Consider the following 20,264-nt stretch of genomic DNA (forward strand, 5'->3'; position numbering starts at 1 on the left):
ATAACATGCAGATCAAATCTTGTCCAATACAAGCCAGGAGTAGTTGAATATTATTACTTAATATCGTTGATAAATCTGAGTCAAATTCCAAAGATTGTTTTCATTTGAAGGAATGCAATTGTCAGAATGTTTATAAACTGATAACATTCCTTAAGTCCTGCTATTTATTTGTGCAAATAGAAGGGGATGAAAGAATGAAAACAGTGAAATGCTACTGGGAATTCTAATTCAAAAAAAAAAAACGAAACAACGGTGAGGCCCTTATATAGTCGGCGAGGTTCCGCTCAGCATTAAATCACACTTTAAATGTCTGAGTCATGAAGAAGACCCTCCTACCCTGCCTCCTTTATAAAAGCACAAACTTCTTTGGAATAAACAGAAAAGAACTTGCATTACTTGAGCCATAATATTCCTAATGTAACTAACTTATTTGGGCGCCTTTGTTGTCATTTATAATATTTTTGTAATTATTTATATTGTATTTATAACTCTAAAAGAACTTCAATATTTTCCTTTTGACTCCAAATGTTTTGGTTAGCAAACATCACTTTGGGGTGCTTTTTTCTCTTCACACTCCTCCCGTTTGCTCAGTCTTTCTATCTTGCTGACTCCAATCCACTTTTAGCCTTTAGCAGCCAAGTCAGAGAAGGGCACCTTTACACAGGTACTTCATTTGAATTTTGGTCCAGCTGAATACATCTCATACTATTTTTACTCAGGTTGTTTATTTCTTTTTCAGAAAATCACAGACGAGGCATGTACCTACAGATTAGCCAGGATGGGAGCGTGTCCGGAAGTGATGTGCAGACCCCTTACAGTGAGTGTTGCTCATTTCCTCAATGATCTCCTCTTAAACTTTTATATTTGAATTCTTTATTTTATACAGAACGCTTTATTTTACACTTCTTTATTTTATGCTTGAAATCCTCACTGGACTTCTTGCAAAAGAGAAATTTCTGTGTTTAAATTCAATTACATCGTCAATAAAGGCTATTCTGAGTGTATTAGGATGGAAAACTGACGTTTTAAATATGATTTTTGAATTTAACATTGCATGAATGTTCACAGGTGCATTGCAATTGCGGTCGGTGCAACCGGGCCACATCGCCATCAAAGGTCAGAGGTCGTCTATGTTTCTGTGCACAGACAGCGGGGGATCCCTGAGGGGGCAGGTAAACAAAGTGTTATGATAATGGTTAAAATATATTTTATCCAAAATGATTTGCAGTCATTCACAGTCACACTTTCAATACCAATCTACTGTGACAATCCCAGCCTAAAACAAGCTTGAGAAGAAATATTTTTTGTTTCAATTTGAAGCTTTTTCAATCTTCCTTGAAGTCATAACCCAGAATACGATTGCCGCAATTCAAGTTATTGACGAAAGTAGTAAATGTAGTCAATTTCATAAGGCCCTCCCTCATTTGCACATCTGTGATGTTGATTTTTACAGAGTCATTTCTCAGAAGACGACTGCACTTTCCAAGAGCTGTTGCTGGCCGACGGATACACCCGTTTCCTCTCCCCGCGACACGGATTTCCCCTGTCGCTGGCATCCAGGCGTTCCCCGGATCGTCACGTTCCCTTCACTCGATTCCTGCCGCTCAAGGAAACCCTCCCGAGGGAGGAGACCCCATCAGAGCCAGCACCGATAAGAGAGACCTACTTCAACTTGGACTCTGATGACCTTCTTGGAATGTCTCAGGGGTCCGTGCTAAGTCCACAGTTCGCCGTTGAAAAGTGAAAGCAAAGAAGGTGAATTCAATGCATTGACAGGTGAATTCTATTAATGTAAATATGATTTTATTTTATTTATTTAAGTGTGCTTTTTAAGTCTATTTATGATGAAATTTTATTAGCTGTTTTAGCATTGACAGTGTGTTTGCATAAAGAATGTATTTATTGGACTGGAAAACATGGATGAAAATAAATTATTTTTGTAACTTCTTTTTCCATGTGAGTCTTTTTCATATTAACTCTTTGACTGCCATTGACAGTGGTGATAAACATCCCACCTGAATGGATCTGATGTCTAATGTCGTCAGTGAATGTTTTAACTTTATTTTGTATACTACACACATACACTAAATATGAGATACTTACTGTCAACACAGTGACTGAGTGATCATTATATCAATTTTAAACACTTATGGAGGCATCAGTGAGGTACAAAGTGCAATTGACGCCAGATCTTCGAGTCAAAATTGATTTGATGTTAAATGCTGAGAGCGACTGAGTTAATATAATTCTGTAATGATATTAGTACGACTAGGTTGGAGTGGGAAAATGTTTTTTTACTGTACTGTTCACTGTACTAGCTATAGGTTGCATGATATTGACACTAACACAAACCAGTATTGAAGTACAGTACATGCCTTCCATGGCTCATCACTCTCGTACTATGGAAAGTAAGGCATGGGTTCCAAGAAAATGGAGGATAAAAACAGATTATGCTGAAGCTTCTAACGGTCAGTCATGAATGCATCATTCAAGACTAAAAATATTAATATTAACAATAATAATAGCCAACACTTCCTTCTAGAAAATTCATAAAATAGAGGATTTAGTAAACCAACAAGTACATAACAGAACCATTCATGTCTTCAATACATATTCACATGCATATTCCCATTTAGTGCTGCATTAAAGCATGAAGAGGTCAATAACCCCCTGTCACACGGGCCATAGCGGAATCAATGTCAACCATCGAAACAATGCTAAGAATTTCTGCTTCGTTTACGAGACATTTCAGTGCGTATGCAGCAACCGGAGCTTTTTATGACAAAGAACGCCTCAAAGTTTCCATTTGAAAATATGCAAAGTGGCACAGTAAGACGTCATAGTGTCTGAATCCATACATTCTCCATGTCAAGCAAAAACAAACGCTTATTTGTGCAAGGGAACTTGACAATATACAGACCCCACACATCCTATAAGACATTTGGCAGCATTCAAATAATCAAGTGCACCTTTGAAGCAATTCCTCATGTTATATTACAGTTTTTTTTTCAAAGTATGACCTTTTTCACACCTGGGTGACAAGCGGTTCCCTTAATAACATACTCGCTTCTAATTCAACACGCTGTTGCGTAGCACCCAGAAGAGTCCCGTTAAGACTGTCATAGTTGCCTCCGATGGCATAATAATCCCCGTCAGGATTCCCTTTCCCTTCTTGTGCCTCTTCTTCCCCCTCTGCTTCCTCACCCTCCCACGGTGAGCTTGTGACATGCTTATACAGCGATCGATCCTCACATTCCGTTTCCCGGTGGTAGAAGTAGCTGAAGTTGGAGACTATGACTGGCACGGGTAGAGAAATGGTAAGTACACCGGCAATGGCGCACATAGAGCCCACCATTTTACCCCACATCGTTTCTGGGTACATGTCTCCGTAGCCCACTGTTGTCATGGTGACCACGGCCCACCAGAACGCATGCGGTATGCTGATAAAGGCCGTGTCGCTGTGGTCGGCCTCGGCGAAGTAGATGGCGCTGGAGAAAATTATGACGCCGATGAAAAGGAAGAAAATGAGAAGGCCCAGTTCCCGCATGCTGGCCCTCAGGGTCTGACCGAGGATCTGAAGACCTTTGGAGTGACGAGAGAGCTTGAAGATCCTGAACACCCTGACTAGTCGGATGACTCTGACGATGGCCAAGGATGTGGTTGGGCTGGTTTCGTTCTCCCTTGCCAACTCTGTTCCCAGAGTGACGAAATAAGGCAAAATGGCGCTGAAGTCGATGATATTCATGATATCCTTGAAGAAGTGCACCTTGCTGGGACAACAGCAAAAGCGCATGATGAGCTCAAAGGAAAACCAGAAAATGCATACGGTCTCCACAATGAAGAAGGGGTCTTGGAACACATTGGGAGGGGGAGGCATGGTCTCAGACACATTGGTTTCTTGGCCGTGGTGCTTGTAAAAATTTGCCTGTGATGACAAAAAAGAAGAATAAGAATGCATTAAGGCCGAACCTTTCTGTATGTTTATTTTCACATTGAATCAAATAAGATTAAGAATAAAATAAAATATAGACTCTGGAAAATAAACATGTTTTGAACTGTTTGGAAACTGCTTGGCTATATTTAACGCCATTATAAACACATCGGCGGGATACGTTTTTCTCAGTATTCTGATAACTATAACTCTAGTATGTTGTTCACCATCTCATTGGCTGTCATTTAAAGCAGCCATCAGAACCCAGTTGACATTTGTGGCTTTATATATCAATCTTAGCTTTCTGTTGCAGTGCACCTGTCTTTCTAGTTTGCGTGACAGTAAGCGTTACATTCGTGTATACCAGGAATTTATATTTAAAGATACGGTTTGGCCTAAAAAAAAACATGGCTTCAGATTTAGCATATGGCCTTACTGGTAATGTGATGGATAGGATTTATAAGTGCAATTTGGATAAATATCTTTTGACGTGACATTCAGTAGTAGGTCAGCCCCAGTGTTTATTGCTAAAGGTGTGTATCTGGCTTGCAGTATGCGCTCATCACCTCTGCAGGCTCTCCGCGTACTAAATATAACCTTGTCAGATGTCTGAAGAGAAATACGAGAGTGTCTCACTTTACCACTTCCCATCCATCTCCACATTCATCACCCTCCCAGAACACCGAGCGCCAGTGCGGTTCAGTGGGCCTCCAACTGAGCAGGCTTGGAGTGGACAAAGTTACAGTTCTTTCCTGGCAGCTCTCACCTACAGTGTGGCAGCCCTGAAAGAATCTATTAACATGACCTGATGCATTCTACTCATCCCGTGAGATATTTTAATCTTCCGTCCTAAGCCGGCAGAAGACTTTGGCAGTGTTTCGCCAATGTGTTCAGTCACTGCGAGTGACCTTTTCTGCTTGCACCTAAGCCCGCAATTCACTCATCTCCTTCCATTGCATCCGGGCCTCGCCCTTCTATCCCTTTACACATTCCTGACTTTCAGCGTGGTGATTGTAAAAACAGTTTGAGTCCGTGCATAAATCCGACGGATTAAATTAGCTACAGAACTTGCATAAAGATCCATTTGAACTCACTTTACAAGATCTTTAACCTCAAAGCTTTAGATGGAGTACAGATCTTTATCGTCGTGCTATTTTCATTCACATTGCGTACCTCTCGTGTCTCTTTCTCAACGCGAAAGTCGGGCAGCGTCTCCAGGCAAAAGATGAGAATAGACACCACGATAACCATGACGCTGATGATGGCTATGATGCGCGCGGCCGACGAGGATTCCGGGTGTTCGAAAAGCATCCAAAGTTTTCTCTGCATTTCGTTAGCAGGCAAGGGCCTCTCTTCCTCTTTAGAAAAGCCTTCGTCCTCCTTGAAGCGGTCCATGATGTCCTCACCTAGTTCGTAGAACATGAGTTCATCCATGAAAATGTCCAGAGGGATGTTGGCAGGTCTCCTCAGCCTCCCCCCTGACTGATAAAAGTAGAGGATAGCGTCAAAGCAAGCCCGATTTCGGTCCAAGAAGAGTTCATTTCGCATGGGGTCAAAGTACTGCGACCTTCTTTGGGGGTCGCCGAGCATGGAGTCCGGGAACTGAGCCAAGGTGCGAAGTTGCGTTTCGTAGCGCATCCCCGAGACATTGATGGCCAGTCTCTCACTCAGTGCCCATCCACGCCTCTTCTTTTCTTTTTCATTCTTTTTAATCTCCGTTTCGCCTTTTTCTTCAATGTTCAGTTGGTTTTTCATCTCTTTGTCTTTCTCTCCATCGTTTTCTTTTCGACCTTCTTTTTCCTCACCACTGCAGTCCATCCCGTTCGGTATCGCAAGTTAGGCTCCTCCGCCAATGTCTTTCCTGAGGAACTGTTGAACAGCAAGACTAAATTGCCTGAGACCAGAGCGAGAGTGCCATGAGTAGATATGGTTCATTAAGCTTGCTAATGGCATTACAGCAATACTAAAAATAATCCATACATTGAGAAATGTCTTTACCCAGGACGCTAGAATGATTTAACAGGGAAAAGGTTCCTACTCACATATACCAAATCAAATCACATGGTTTCGCTCCTATTTTTTTAGCGTGTTGGTTTTCCGTCGCTCTGTCATCATGACCTTCCAATTGCAGTCTCAATGGAGGTTCTCCCCAAAAGGCTAAATCCTGCTAAACTTTGACAAGGTCTCGTCCTGACTCCAGCACCACTTGTTTGCTCAGAGATCATCCACAATCTTGTCAGTTCGTGTCGCCTCATGTTTGTCCAGTCTTGAAATTTTTCGGGAATGCTGTTCTGAGGAAATTCAATCCGGCTCGGGTGTCTCCAACCCCTCCCTTTCCTTTACCCCCATTTTAGCAATGGAGCTGCACACCCTTCCATCTCAGCTATCGGATGTCATGTCTGCATAGGAGCCCCTGGTGTTGGCTTGTCTAACAAGCTCAATACTCTGGCTGGAGGCCCTCACAGCCCTCCAATGGAATCCCCTGCAGATGATTTGGCAGTTTGTTGGCGCTCTTTTGAGTGCGGCTCCATGACTCCCTCAATCTCTACTTCAAGAGTATCAGGTAAAGCATCTTATGCCTGGTGTAGTGAAAACATGGGGTCTTCTACTAGTTCACTGACATCATCGGTTAAAAATAAAATCATCCATTAGTTGATCCTAACTTAACACTCTGAAAGATGATTATCAGAGTATTAAATATTAAGCAGTCCATATATTATTAATGTTTTTTGAATAAAAGTAACATAAATCACAGCTTGTTGCTCTGTTTGTAAAGACACAATGTATTCCAGTAATTAATTTAATGTTACCATTGTGTTAAACATAACTCAACAGGCTTCTCCTTTGCAGAAGTTGCATAACCACTAGAGGGTGATAGTGTTATGTATAGCTCAAAAGATATATATATATATATATATATATATATATATATATATATATATATATATATATATATATATATATATATATATATATATATATATATATATATATATATGTGTGTGTGTGTGTGTGTGTGTTGTGTGTGTGTTGTGTGTGTGTATACATACACAAATAGCGCAAAAGGTGCATCTGTGGCGAGGAGGTACATAAAGCAATGATGTGATATATCTACACAACACTTTTTAAATGCTATTTTTATAGATATAGAAAGCTGAGACTGTGCTAAACTATTCCACCAATGATGATGGTTCAATCAAATAGTGTTTCTATTTTACTACATGACCAAAAATTGGTATTGTAACAGTCATATTTTGACTTGTCATACCTACTGTATGTCAAGGCCTTGAGCATGTTGTCAACTTCTGCATTCCATATCTGTTTCAAAATATCGGCTTTGAATGTTTCCATCACATACACTTTTTTGGCATCCGATATCCAAGATATCGCTTGCTTTACTTCGGTGTTCTTAAATATCGTGACACAGATACAGTAAAATCATAGATCAGCATCATGTGACATGTCATCAGTTCTCAGCTGCTAACAGGCTCAAATGATGGCTAAAGCAGGGCTGCTATGGAAGCTTCTGTCATCCCGATACTTAGGCCATACAGTAGCTTTTAACTTGTGATTGAATACGTCATATCTGACTTTCTTCAAGGACTTTTCATTGTGTTCTCACTTCACGTCGGATTACATCCATCACAGTGCAGCGAGATGGCGTCCCCGACTGTAACTCTTGCTGTCAGCACACTCACATGTACTGCAGAATGTGCTTTCATTACAATTTAGGGAGTTAAAATACAAAATTAGAAGCAAATCATGACTTTTGTTGTAATATTAAAAGTTAACATCAACATTTTTTTACGTAAATGCCTGAAAAATTCAATAAAATTGACCGTTATGGAATAAAAAATGTGTCTGCTAAAATATTTTTGTGCATGAGCTCTTTAAACGAGCAGCACAGAAGGTAAAAAAACAACTAACACAATGGTGATCCATTTTCCCCGTTTATTTAAGTTCATCTCATTGATTTGAAGCAATTTTTAACGTCTTTGAAAAAAAGCATCTCCTGACTTATAACCATTTAATTCATTCAAGCTGCTATGGAGATTGATTTCACATTAGTTCGTATTGACATTCATACATTTTTAAGTCTCAGAAGTAGAAATATGTTAAATTATGACACTTTTATTGATATGTTTCTATTTTTTTCTCTTCTCTCTTCAAAATATAAAAAGATAGATCATGAACATTCCGTTGAAATATACTTTGTACAGTTCTTGATGTGTTAGGACATTTCAAAAATAAAATCCGGATACCCCAGCGAACACCTCACTTTTCAATTCTTCTCCCTTTAAAGCTGCAGTGCAGTGACTCTCAGTCCAGTTCAAACTACTAAACGATAAGCCTTTTTTTTTAATCTTTGGAAATCTTGTGAGAACGCGTGTCGTTGATCTGCAATATCCGATGTGCGGATGTCTGATAATGTACATATTTAGAAAAATCTATGATGGGCTTTCTCAAATGTAAACAAAAATAATAATTTTAGACACACAGCCCCAAAAATCTGCGCCCTTGAGAGCATTACAGTAAGTGTCAATCAGTGGCATTCCTGGTGCAGATTGCATACAGTGTCTTCAAGTGAATAAAACAAACAGATCAATTCAAACAGGCACATCACGAAAACATGAATTGTGCTTTTTAGAGCACATGACACCCCGAAGATGAAGATTTGAAATGACATCGTAAAGCATTCGTCAAGGAAAAATTGTCCATGGCATTTTGATTAAAGTTAAAAATAACAAAAAAACATGGCACTGTAGTCTTAATCTACATGGTGCAATATTACATGTACACACTAGAAATGGAAAGACATCTTTTTTTTTCCCGGACCTGGAATTGTTAAAGGATGAGAACATGTGGAAAAAATGAGATGGTTAAATAAAGACTCAATTCTTGGCATTAAACACACACTCACACAGCTGTGTGACAAGTTTCTGCATGCACCATTTTGATTTCTGACCATCTTAAACCAGCGCAGCTATAATTGTCTTTCGAGATGGAAACTGCAAACAATAACACACAAATAATAATAAATGACACTTCCCAGGATACCCCACGGACACTTTTTGTCGCAACCAAATGAGATTTGACCCTGTAAGACTAGCGTAGACTTGCTGAGGTCAAACTCTGACAAGCTTTTACACGGGCAAGGATTGGTTAGCTGCCAGAGCTGCAAAAGCCCTGAACCTGCAGGGCATGGATTGAAAATAAACGAGAATTATTAATTATGAATATCCATCTCTTGGTGGACACTGGGATCTCCTAGATTGAATGAAACACTACTTGACCGACATCATTTTTTGGAAGCTCTGGGTCTCTTTTGACTGTGCTGTGTGGAACAAGTTGGTTCAGAGAGCAATATTGGATGCTGCAAGATTGTTAAAGACTGTCTTTAAAATAAAAAAAAGATACAAAATAAGACGAGCTACCTTTCAACACTGTGAGCGTGTTGCCATTTGCTCCTGGGAGGAAGACGTTTCTGCTCTACGACACAGCACAGTGGACATTTTTTAAGGGTTCATGACAGATGATGGCAGCTAAGAAGCTACTGTACGTCGATACTCTGTGCCCCGCTTCACCCGCTTTAAGATTATTAGGAAATTACGCATGCATTTGTTTTTTGTTTTGTTTTTTTCCTCTACTGATCACTGTGGGGTGTTCACATCATGACTAAAAATGTATCGTGTTACAAAATAAAAGAGCGTCACACCTAATGCATGTTCACGAAAGCCAACAACACAACCTGAGTCTTTAAAACCAAACTTTGGAATGAACATTGGTTCCATGCAAACTTGAAATCTCGCCTAATACCGGATGTCTTTTGATAAACTGGCATCGGATATCCCATTAAGTATATATACAGTGGAACCTCAAAGGTCTAAGGCTATATTTACACCATAGGCCGTGGCGCCCAAATCGGATATTTAGGTAATTTTGGTTTTATCTGGGTCAGCTATTTTCTGGGCCTTCATATATTGATTTGTACAAATGTACCCTGGTTGTATTAAAAAAGTTGGAATTTGACTTTTCACAAATATTTGATAAATGTAATTTATGAGCAAAGAATCAGAAGTTAATTGTTGTGTGAGTGTAGCCTAAGTTACTAATGTAGCAAGGGACTGGCATTTTTTTTTGATTTATTAATGTAAAAAAAGATGGCAGAACCTCAACCTAATTTTTGAGAAAAGAGCAACAAAAACAAATATACGGAAATGTAATTTAAAGTAGACAGGTTAAGTGACTTTTTTCCATTGGATGACCCTTAAAGATTTAATATTACTAATAGAGTTGATGAACTGCAATATTTAGAGTAGAAGAAACATTTTCTTGTTAATCAACTTAATTGTGACCAATTTCTACATTTTATATTGGCAAAATTTCTTTCAACACAATGCACACAAAAGAAGTGGACTAAAGTCCGGAATTATATTTAACCTTGACGGTTGCCACTGTATATATACATTGATTGTTATCATTTGGCCAAGTGGAACAGAACCCAACCTGACAGACGAATCCAATTTCAGCTACTTTGTCCATTTTTTCCTGCTACAATCACGTCTCAACCGTTCCTGTATTATTGCCAAAGAAAAAAAAAAGATAATGAAAAAATGAGTGTTAATCAAGCAGTCAAAGTACAGACAGCTTTTTCATTTTTTTTAGTTGCTGCTGCTGCTACGATTTCTGTGCAAACCGTTCAACTTTGCACGTAAGCTAACGGTCGGCAAAGTCTCATATGATGATGATGATGATGGTGATTCATGAGATGTTAGGAAAATATACCATGTTTAAAACTATATTAGTAGTAGGGATGCAAAACCCTGGAATGAGGAAAGTAGGGCAGTAGAAGCAGAGAGATTTCATCCAACAAAACAGTTCAGGGTGTACGTTTGCAAACATACGTTTCAATATTCACATTTTTTTTCAACTTTTCAAAACAAAATATATCTTCTCTTTCGTTAGAATTTTTTTTAAACATGAATTGCATATAACATTTTTTTAAATTCCTTTTATATATATATATATGTTTTTGTATCTCTAGCACCCTTGTCTTCAGCTAAGGGTTTGCAGAAAAGACAGTCATGCAAAGTTGTCATGCTGGTAAACAAAGTTACAAAAATGCATCATCTTTTTCCCCCCTGCCCCTCTTTTGTTGATCTCAGGGTCCATCCATTCTTAGATGCATGAGTATGTCTTTTCTCAGTCTCTCCATCAGTGCATACGGGCCTGTCCGCCACGTTTTGTCATTTTTTTTTCATTTCTTTCCTCAGGACACTTTGTTTTTTCATGGCAGATTTTCACATTTTTCATCTCACTTTCCACCCCCCGTCCTCCGCTTTCCTCTCATTCCATCTTGGACCAGCTTCTGAAGCCATACTTAGATTTGTTTTATCAAAATATAGATTTGTGCTCTCTCGTTTTTGTTTTTTTTTCTCTTTTTTTGTACACTTGCTTTTATACTTGGTCCGCTTCCGTTTCTCGATGGCTCCTCCTTCCGGGCCGTTCTCGTGGTGACATGGCCTCACCGGTGAAGCGGCCCCCTGGCAGCGAGAGGTACCGCAGAGAGGTTTCGGGCAGTATTCAACTGGGGATTTGTGCCTTGCTGGCAGTGTAGGCCTTTGTGTGAGTTGGGGGTTTACTAATTTGATTGGTCCCTTTCAAATTAATCCTTCACTACTAATGGTCAGTTACATGGGATGGAAAAAGTGTCCTTGGAGTAGGGGACAAGGGAGCGGAGAGAGGGGGGTGGGGCTGTCCGTTTCCCTTTTTTTGTTGATGATAATTTAAGCAGTCGTCTGTCTGTAGTCTCCTTGAGTCTATTTTCTGCTCCATCCAGAATAGTTCTAATTTTGCTTCAATGTGCTTCGCATCAAAGGGGAGCGGATGCAAGTGGCCATTCAACCCCAAGTGGACTAATTTCTGCTAATCTAGATGTCATCACAGAAGGTCATTCAGCGGGATCCCAACCCCCGCCGACTCCGGCTTTAGTACATGAGAGAAAAAGTCTTGTGATGTCAGGGCAGACTAAAGGTCAAACCACTTTGAACGCCGATGCTACAAGGGCTTCGTTTAGTCGTGCTAGCTTTTATACGATCGTGTTTGGTACAAGTGAATGGAAGACAAAGTTTGAGAGGCAAGTGCTAAACTTGAGCCTAATGCGGGTTATTCATTTGAATGTAATACGCCATGAAGGGTAAGACCTATGTCTCCCATGTACTGTCGGGGGGGTTGGGAGGGGGGCGTTTGACTTCTTCACTGGGAAGGATCTCAAGAGGGCTTTGACGTCTAAACTGCATAAATCCCTCACTCTTCTGTCAGGTCAAGTCGTTTCCCAGCCAATGAATGCTACAGTATCATGAGGGATGCTACATTGTTCATTCGGTCCCTTGTAAAGACGAGTAGGTTTTTTTCTTTGTTTGTTTCTTCTTTTTCTTTTTCTTTCCGGAAACACGTTGATGGTACAGAACAGGTGACGTTTTTCGGAGTGATGTCATCTGGAATGTGTCATCAGGAGTTCTTTTTTTTTTCCTCCCAAAGTGTGTCAGTGCAATGCTCAGTCAATTGGCCCAAAACAGGTGGTGGAAAAAACAAGGTCTGTCAGACAGATGTCAAAAAATGTGGTCGTCAGAGTTCCGAGAGGCTACTTTGGTAACGACGTGAGCAGGAGCAGACCGTGTGAATTTTTTCAGAATTCATGATTAAACGTGTGGCCTCTCCCTCGCTTTTTCTCTCTGGTCACCCTTCTTTAAAACGTCCATCCACGTCACGCTCGCCGCCTATGTGGCTCCTGCCGCAAATTTGTGTTAACCGCTTAATGACTCCTCCTTACACAGAGAAGGCCAATGCTAGAAACTTAACACTGTGAAGACAAGAACAGAAAGTCATGAATAATCACACTTAGCTAACAATCAAACAAGCATTACAACGCAGGAATTCGAAACAAGTTCAAACATTTTCAGGTTGGGTTATACCAGTGTTGAACTATTATAAACCAACCAAGGATATAAGTTGAGCATTTTTTTGTCTTATTTTTGCCAATTGCAACCGTCACTTTTTCTTTTTCTTTTGGCATTTCAATCAAGAAGGGAAATGATTAGCATTACCTGTGTACACTGCCGTTTAACTGTGAGAATAAAGTGCAAGAATTTGCAGCAAAATATAATATTTTGTGAAAAAAGAAACAGTGGCAACATGTTGACGTAATTTTCTCCATTCAGCTAAACAAAAGAAAAAGGCTACAATCATGTTAGAATACAAACCTCATTGAATTATTTGTGTTATGAGTGTGATATGTAAACATTTTTTGACAGATGGACACACACATATACACGTGGTGTTTATGGGCACATTAAAAGGATCAATTTTCAAAAAAATGAAGGTCACCAATTGCCGTAACAGAAGTATTAACCGCCCTGTTGAAAGAATGCATCGTCCAAAAGCGGGAAATAACTATTGCAGTCATTTGTCACATTCAGGTTTTGTTTGTTCTCATAGGCATGCTTTGTTTACAGAGGGGGTAAATACTTCTGAAATATTAATGCAAAACATACAATTGATCATGTTACAACTCATTCTTTTCCCATAAACCTATTTAAAATGTTGTTATACAATCCCCCTCTTCTCTTGGCTTCAACATCTTCTCCCAATGTCTTCTTCGAGAAAAAAACAGCTTGCAAAACAATACATTACAAAGCAGAACAGAAACATGAACCATTTTCCTAGAACTTATCAATTGATTTCAGTTGGACTATATTACACAGTACTTACGTTGTTAAAGAAAAAAAACAATATGGAAATATTTCACACCGTGGAAGTATAACTAAATATTTCTTTAAGGTATACCTTTAAAATAATAGCTCAGGTAAGTTATAGTATGGCATGATTAAATGTATGCTAAAAATAAAGTGCTTAAGAAATGTATTAGACAACTACTAAATAAAGGCTTATTAATCCCAACCTTTTTGAATTTCAGCTATTAAAGAACGTCATTACTGTCCTTTTATGAACCTATGAAGCACTGCACAAAATATGAACATTACATCAATACAACAAATATTTTCCAACCTTTAATGTACATTCCCACTATTAACATTAATGGGAAAAAAACATGAGTAGTACTTTTAAACCTCCCAATAAATTCAGTGAGAAAACAAGATTCCTCTGAGAATGCAAGAAGTTACAAATGCGCATCTATGATACTTTACATGACTTTAATGTTTCACGTGTGCAATAACAGATATTTACAATACATGTTGAACACTAACAGTTTGTGAAGCATCACTTGAAAAGTACAGGAATATAGCTAGTTAAATCTAGCTAATTAGAATAAACCCCTAAAATAAAATCAGAGCCTCCAGGGGCCTCATAGAGGCACTTACTGTCTGTTTTGTCTCCATGTTTGATCATATCTCCTTCTTAATTGAAGACAATGCAAATTCAAAGTATCTTTAAAACAAAACAGAAACCCAGTACAAACACCGTGAATGACACAGGGACATTTCTTTTGGCCGTAACACAAACATTCCAACTCCAGAAAATAAAAAAGAACAACATTGTCACATCCACATTGTGGAAAAAGGAGCGTTTGTGTGCTAGATTGTTTAGAGGCTTTTATCCACTGAGTGCAAGCGAGTATTATGTACTGGGCTAACAAGGGCATTGAAGCATGGACCCATAGTGCCCATTAGAAGAGTACATTTTTGTTTTTGTTTGTTTTTTTGTTTGCTGCAACTTCAATCAAATTGCAAACTTATTTTCCCAGAATTGCCTTCCTTTTAGTGTGCGATACATAAAGGCGTGGATCATGTTTGAATTGCACAAAGCAGTTGTTTGTTTTTGTTGTGTGTTTTTTTAATTAACAATGGTTGGGGCAAACACCTGTACATGAAGTATGCACAATCCTTCAATAATCAGAAAAAGTCAGGCATGCATTACTTTTAATATTTTAAACATCTTCAACTTCTATTTTGGAAGCTTTGTTATTGTTTTCTTTTTTTAAATTGATGAAAATAAGCAATTGTGTCAGTCTAAACAGAAGTGGTGTCTATAATTTAGAGTGAAAAAATTAAAATGTTTGACAAATGTTCAAAATTTACAACATTAAAAAGGCCTTAAAGAAGTGACTTATAGTTAGAGATAATGGTACTTTGTACACTGATTTATAATTGTGTGCGTTTTTTAAGTGAGGGAAAAGAGACATTTACAAAAGAAAGAATATTGCACAATACTTGCATATGTATAGGAATCAGTGATTTAACAGTAAGTAATACCAAATGAATAAATACTTTTATCAAAAATATGATTAACAATTAATCATTCATCTATTGCACTTTTTCCCAGGAGATTTTCGATATATAGATATTAATATCATATTTTATTTGTAAAGCTGACTTACATAGTCGCAAGGTCAAGAAATTCAACTATAGTTGAATAAAAACAAAAGTTGGCAAAGTCCAGTTTATCGCCTTATAACGTATTGTTGCTTTTGTAAACTCTCATTTAAAAATAACAAGGTGCTTTTTACAAATATTCGTTGTTTTTAGTATAGATTAAAAATTCTTTTTAAGACTTGTTTCACATTTTTAAATATTATTTGATTTTACTTTGAGCTCTGTTCCACTGATATGTTGTTGTGGATGATGTTTTTTTGTTTTATGATGATTAATTCCGTCTTGTGGTAGTTCTGTCATTTCAATTCAGTCATAAAAGATGTAATTGAACAACATGAAAAGTGAATCTTTTTTGAAACTGTAATACAATTCCTTTGCTAAACAATGTGTTTACATTTAATCTATTAGTGAAACAGAAGTTACCCTTTGAAGCTTCTATTTTAAACCTATTTTCTAACCTGGCGCATGCATCATAAACAGTGAGATTCACAAGACAAGATTTGGTCTACATTCAAGTTCACGTGATCTTATTGCTATCCGTTTTGACAGTGTGCAGCGTCCACGGAGATTTATACGCATCTTTTAACATCCCATCTTGTGCGGCCTTCCCGCTACAAAATGGAGGGGATTGGCGAACGACAACGGCGCAACGGGCCCGGTGCCTCGTAGCTTTCGAAAGGTGGGCTCGTGATGGGGGCTAGCCGAAGAGACGAGCCAGACATCCCCGTTACGTTTGTCAGACTGCGAGATTTCTCATAACTTGTAGCTATTTTATGGTTAAAGTTTTAACCCCAAAAAAACAATTACACGTTTGAACAATCGTCAGTGGTTTCCACCCAAGATTTTAAAGTAAAAAGAAAATGAAAAGCATGTCAGCAAAAAGTCAGTTTAAAATGTCATGAAATTAAAAAGACATACAAAAGGACAGAAAGACACACAAAGACAAGACAGACAAGACAAAACAAGAAAATGCGAGTTATGACATGTCTTTGGTTTTTGTTTTTTGTTTTTTTTTTCTTCCAAAAAGCATACAGTTTTAATAGCTAACAGCTTTATAGGCTCGATGAATAAAGCACCCGTCATTGCGTTCCTGATACGCATGCTTTAGACAACACTGAGCCCATACAAATTATTGCATAGGATTTGACCACCTGAAGTTTCAAGGTACAGTACATTCAATAATTTTTACATATAGTTTTTCACCAGGAAATGACGAAGTATTTTAATTACAGTAATAAAACAGTACAGCGGAAATTTTATAAAACGCTTATGATGGAAAAAATGATGGTCATGTCAATTAACAATGACATCAAATGTCAAAGAGTTTGTATTTGTTGAGAATCTTTAATAACTGCTTGTTTTTTGTTTAGAGCAGGTATTTTTTTACTTAATACATGAGAACCACTGTTGTAGTTTTTAAGTTGAGATTTCACAATTTTACAAAATACATGTTTTCCGTATAACATTTTATTATCAGTCCGTATGTATTGTATAAAAATATGTTTTCTTATTCACTTTCAAATCAAGCTTTTGAGTCTAGTAAACTTCACCTGGTCAACAAAAAAGAAAAAAGAACCTTGTGGCAAAATTCAAAACACATCCTAATCCAGAGAGATCCGAATATGTGGATTATTGTTTACAGTGGGACACGACACTTGTTTGTGGATTTACTATCAACCTTTTCTTTTGTGAGTTATCAAATACCAAATAATGTGTCCCTTCCCATTGTGTAGTTCCCAACAATAAATAGAAGTTTGGTCAAGTGATGAACATCATGAGTATCCAACCTCACCTTCTCTTAAAAAATTGCCACACTCTACCACATTTTCTTAACTTGGGGGATAAAAACAATCAACAACAACTGTAGAACTAAACTAAAGGATGTTTCCACCCAGAAAAAAAGTCATAAAAGTTCATTTTTGTCACGCTATATGACAAAAACAACTAGTAGGGCAGCCGCTGACCCTTCGATGATGCTTCGCTTGAGCCAACCATACATAAAAGCCCGCTTTTCCTTTTTTGTGTGTGTGCTGAACCGCATTAGTCGAATGGTAACTCAGTAAAATATTGATGATGCCTTTTCTAGGGCTGAACATTTCTAAATAAAGCTGTTTCGTGAAGATTTTAGGAACCGCGTGGCACCCAAAAGTAGAGACGAAAGGGTACATGTTCGGATAATAATAAAAAAAAATGCTCTCAAAGTTTTCAATTTAATGCTTAGTAAAACAAAAGTTATTTTAAAGTTGTGTTGTTGAGTTGAAAGTTTGAGAAGTATTTTTGTCTCTCAATCTAAATGGTGAGCAAGTGAGAAATTTTAAAATAAAATAACAATTTTCTTGCCTTATTTTGTAATGAGTATTGTCTTAAAGAAATGATTTTACAATATATTTCTTCATTATTTCCATAAATCTGAAACACTTGTCCAGTGTGGTTCAATGAAAAGTCAAAAGTGGATGAAATAGATGAAAAATGAGGCTTGTGCGTATTTTCACATATACATACATAAATATTGTCAGTACCACATGGTTTAGTATTTCCAGTATTTTTGACTCCAATTTGGTCCTTTCGTATGTTTTATGTATGTATAATCACATTGTTTAGTGAGCATAAGAATAAAAACAGAATGTGCTCATTGTGTATCTCAGCCACTGCAGTCTGCAGAAGTCAACTCGTCACCTTGGTAACGAGTGCTTTTACAAAACAAATGCCAAAGCTTTGGTCCCTTTGCTTTTTTTTATCAGGGGAAATAGTCGCGTGTGGCTAATTGATGACAAACGACTCAACCCACAGTCACACTGCACTTTACACTAAGAAAGGGAATGTGTATATATACCTACCTACAGTCAGACTTTAAGATACACTTGCACTGCATTGGCGGCCTGGAGATGGGATGGGAGAATGAGCGTTAATCGCGGAAGGTGAAACTGATGGAGAAGGAAGCACAAGGAGGAACACAAGAGAGGCAAACACTGCAAATAATCTGACCAGACTCTTAAACAAAAGAGGAAATCTGAAGCAAAAAGCAGCGAAATTGAAATTCCCTCTCGATACATGTACAATATAATACAAATAAATAAACGTAAGGATTGAAAGGATTATTCGTAAATGTTCGCGAGGGCCACAAACTGTGCTGTTTGGAACGTGGGATCAATTGCCCGTTAAAGATGCCGCGACTCCAGTTACACTTAATTAAAACGATTGATCTGTTCCTGACCACATTTGCGATCGTCAGGCGTAATCCAGAGCAGGAAATGGGACCGCTTCATTAGGTACACCTCATCTGCAATTCAATACTGCACTGATAAAGCGTCTTTCTGGTGACGGTCACAAAGGTCGTATTGGACGTTATTATAGGGTTACGGTCGATGGGAAAGTCGTATTGGGAAGTTTTAGATTGAAAGGTGTATTATGTAGTCGATCGACCAATGGGATAAAATTACAACCTCAGAACTGAGGACATTGGACAGTTTGTTTTATCTTAACAAGGTAAATGAAACCTGAGTGCATTATTTTAACATATTACTTTAATAGAATTGTGCTGATTCACAGATTGAGTGAAGATTAGAACGCCTTCTTGATCTTCTTATGCTGTACTAGCTTTATTTCTGATAAAAACTACCTACCTCTGGCTCAGAAAAAGTAATATTTGCAGTAAACCATAATGAGGTGATATGAAAATGGAGACAAGTGTTACCACTTTTACAAGAAATACTGTATTTGGTTGGATACTGTTTCAAGGGCTCACTATAAAAACTGGCCATGATTAATATTTTAACGTGAGCTGATACTACAGAGACCAATAAAAACGTGCCTTAAGGAAAACAACAATAAAATCTATCAATAATCAATGAGATATGTAGTACTGGCTGGCTAGTTGTTAAAAATTGACTGTGAAATAGAACACATTAGAGTACTGCTCTTTAAAACGGCATGATACAGGATCATTCTAGCTTTTTGGGTAAAAATGAATAAATTCCCCTGCCATATTTGTTTGATGTATTTTTGGAAAATGATGTTAAAACTCAAACACAACACCAGGTCAACAAAACGGTGGTGCACAAAACTTATGAGTTCAACCACACTGAATGCCACCAAAAATCAAATTATAACTTAGCCCTATAAAAAATATACAGGAAAAAAACAAAACTATAAAATAAAACACCACACCAAAACACAGTTTAAAAATCACACAAAAAGCACAGTTAAAAACAACACAAAAAACAACCAAGTGACAAAAACTAGGCGAATTTAAAAAAGAAGAAAAATATTTAATAAAACCACACGAAGAGAATTAACAAGATGGGGGGGAATTGTTGTTGAAGGTCCCCAGTAGCCACGCGTATAACCCTCTAAATTAGCCATGCATATTTTGCATTGAAAGCAAAGGAAGCCAGATGGCCCACAATCAAAATTGAAGGAACATGTAAAGCTTTCCAAAACAACTTGGCAAAGACATCTTAAGCGTTTATCTACGGAGCGGGGGGAAAACATACCTGCAGCACACAAGAATAACTACGAATCCCTCTTTAAAAACAGGAAAATTGCCCCTGTTTTTTTCCTTTTAACCTTATTTCATATGTACTGACTTGCATCTTTTGGGTGTGTCCTCTTTATTTTTCTGCATTCCCCATTGTGTGTTAGCATTACCGTCATAAACTGTAAGTCTTAAACTGTAAACATTTATACAAATCTTGAGGCCTCCTTTTAATGAACTAAATTTCTCTTTCTGAATCCTGATTTGCTTTAAAGAGGGATTTATTGGCACATATTTTGTTTTTACAAGAGGATCAACCAAAAGTGTAGTATTGTCTTAGACCTACTGCTTACCTTGTTGCTACTTTTTAATTCAACCTGCCAAGTTTTGAAATCTTGGACTGAATGAGCAAAGTCTTTTAGTTACCAAGTGGAGCTTTGAGCTGTATTTCATTGCATTTCTTTCA

At 37.9% G+C, this 20,264-nt stretch overlaps 3 protein-coding genes across 12 annotated transcripts in view; 1 reads left to right on the forward strand and 2 right to left on the reverse strand.

Moving 5' to 3' along the window:
• The first annotated feature begins 417 nt into the window (after nucleotides 1–417).
• Nucleotides 418–1,880, forward strand: LOC144092963 (fibroblast growth factor 21-like). Its single transcript, XM_077626147.1, has 4 exons — nucleotides 418–664; nucleotides 740–817; nucleotides 1,069–1,172; nucleotides 1,454–1,880. The coding sequence occupies exons 1-4, from the start codon at nucleotides 526–528 to the stop codon at nucleotides 1,742–1,744; spliced, it is 612 nt and encodes a 203-aa protein (XP_077482273.1). The 5' UTR covers nucleotides 418–525; the 3' UTR covers nucleotides 1,745–1,880.
• A 1,058-nt stretch (nucleotides 1,881–2,938) lies between these two features.
• On the reverse strand, nucleotides 2,939–5,749 carry LOC144093142 (potassium voltage-gated channel subfamily A member 1-like). Its single transcript, XM_077626459.1, has 2 exons — nucleotides 5,105–5,749; nucleotides 2,939–3,925 (listed from the first exon to the last, which is right to left on the reverse strand). Exons 1-2 carry the CDS (start codon nucleotides 5,747–5,749, stop codon nucleotides 3,026–3,028), a joined length of 1,545 nt encoding a protein of 514 aa, XP_077482585.1. The 3' UTR covers nucleotides 2,939–3,025.
• A 4,769-nt stretch (nucleotides 5,750–10,518) lies between these two features.
• LOC144093077 (voltage-gated potassium channel KCNC1-like) overlaps nucleotides 10,519–20,264 on the reverse strand; it is a 34,220-nt gene continuing 24,474 nt past the window's right edge. For 4 of the 10 annotated variants that reach the window (XR_013306210.1, XM_077626364.1, XM_077626367.1 and 1 more), the window contains 2 exons: nucleotides 18,162–18,203; nucleotides 10,519–12,794 (listed from right to left, as the gene is read on the reverse strand). Coding sequence is in view for 6 of the 10 variants with exons in the window: in XM_077626367.1 (XP_077482493.1) it covers nucleotides 18,175–18,203 (29 nt within the window). In the remaining 4 variants the exon portion in view is untranslated. Of the gene's footprint in view, nucleotides 12,795–14,966; nucleotides 16,091–18,161; nucleotides 18,204–20,264 lie in introns of those variants that run through there. The other 6 variants (XM_077626361.1, XM_077626369.1, XM_077626359.1 and 3 more) reach the window with 4 other exon arrangements.

Source organism: Stigmatopora argus, chromosome 18, assembly GCF_051989625.1.
Source record: "Stigmatopora argus isolate UIUO_Sarg chromosome 18, RoL_Sarg_1.0, whole genome shotgun sequence".
Taxonomy (NCBI): Eukaryota; Metazoa; Chordata; class Actinopteri; order Syngnathiformes; family Syngnathidae; genus Stigmatopora; species Stigmatopora argus.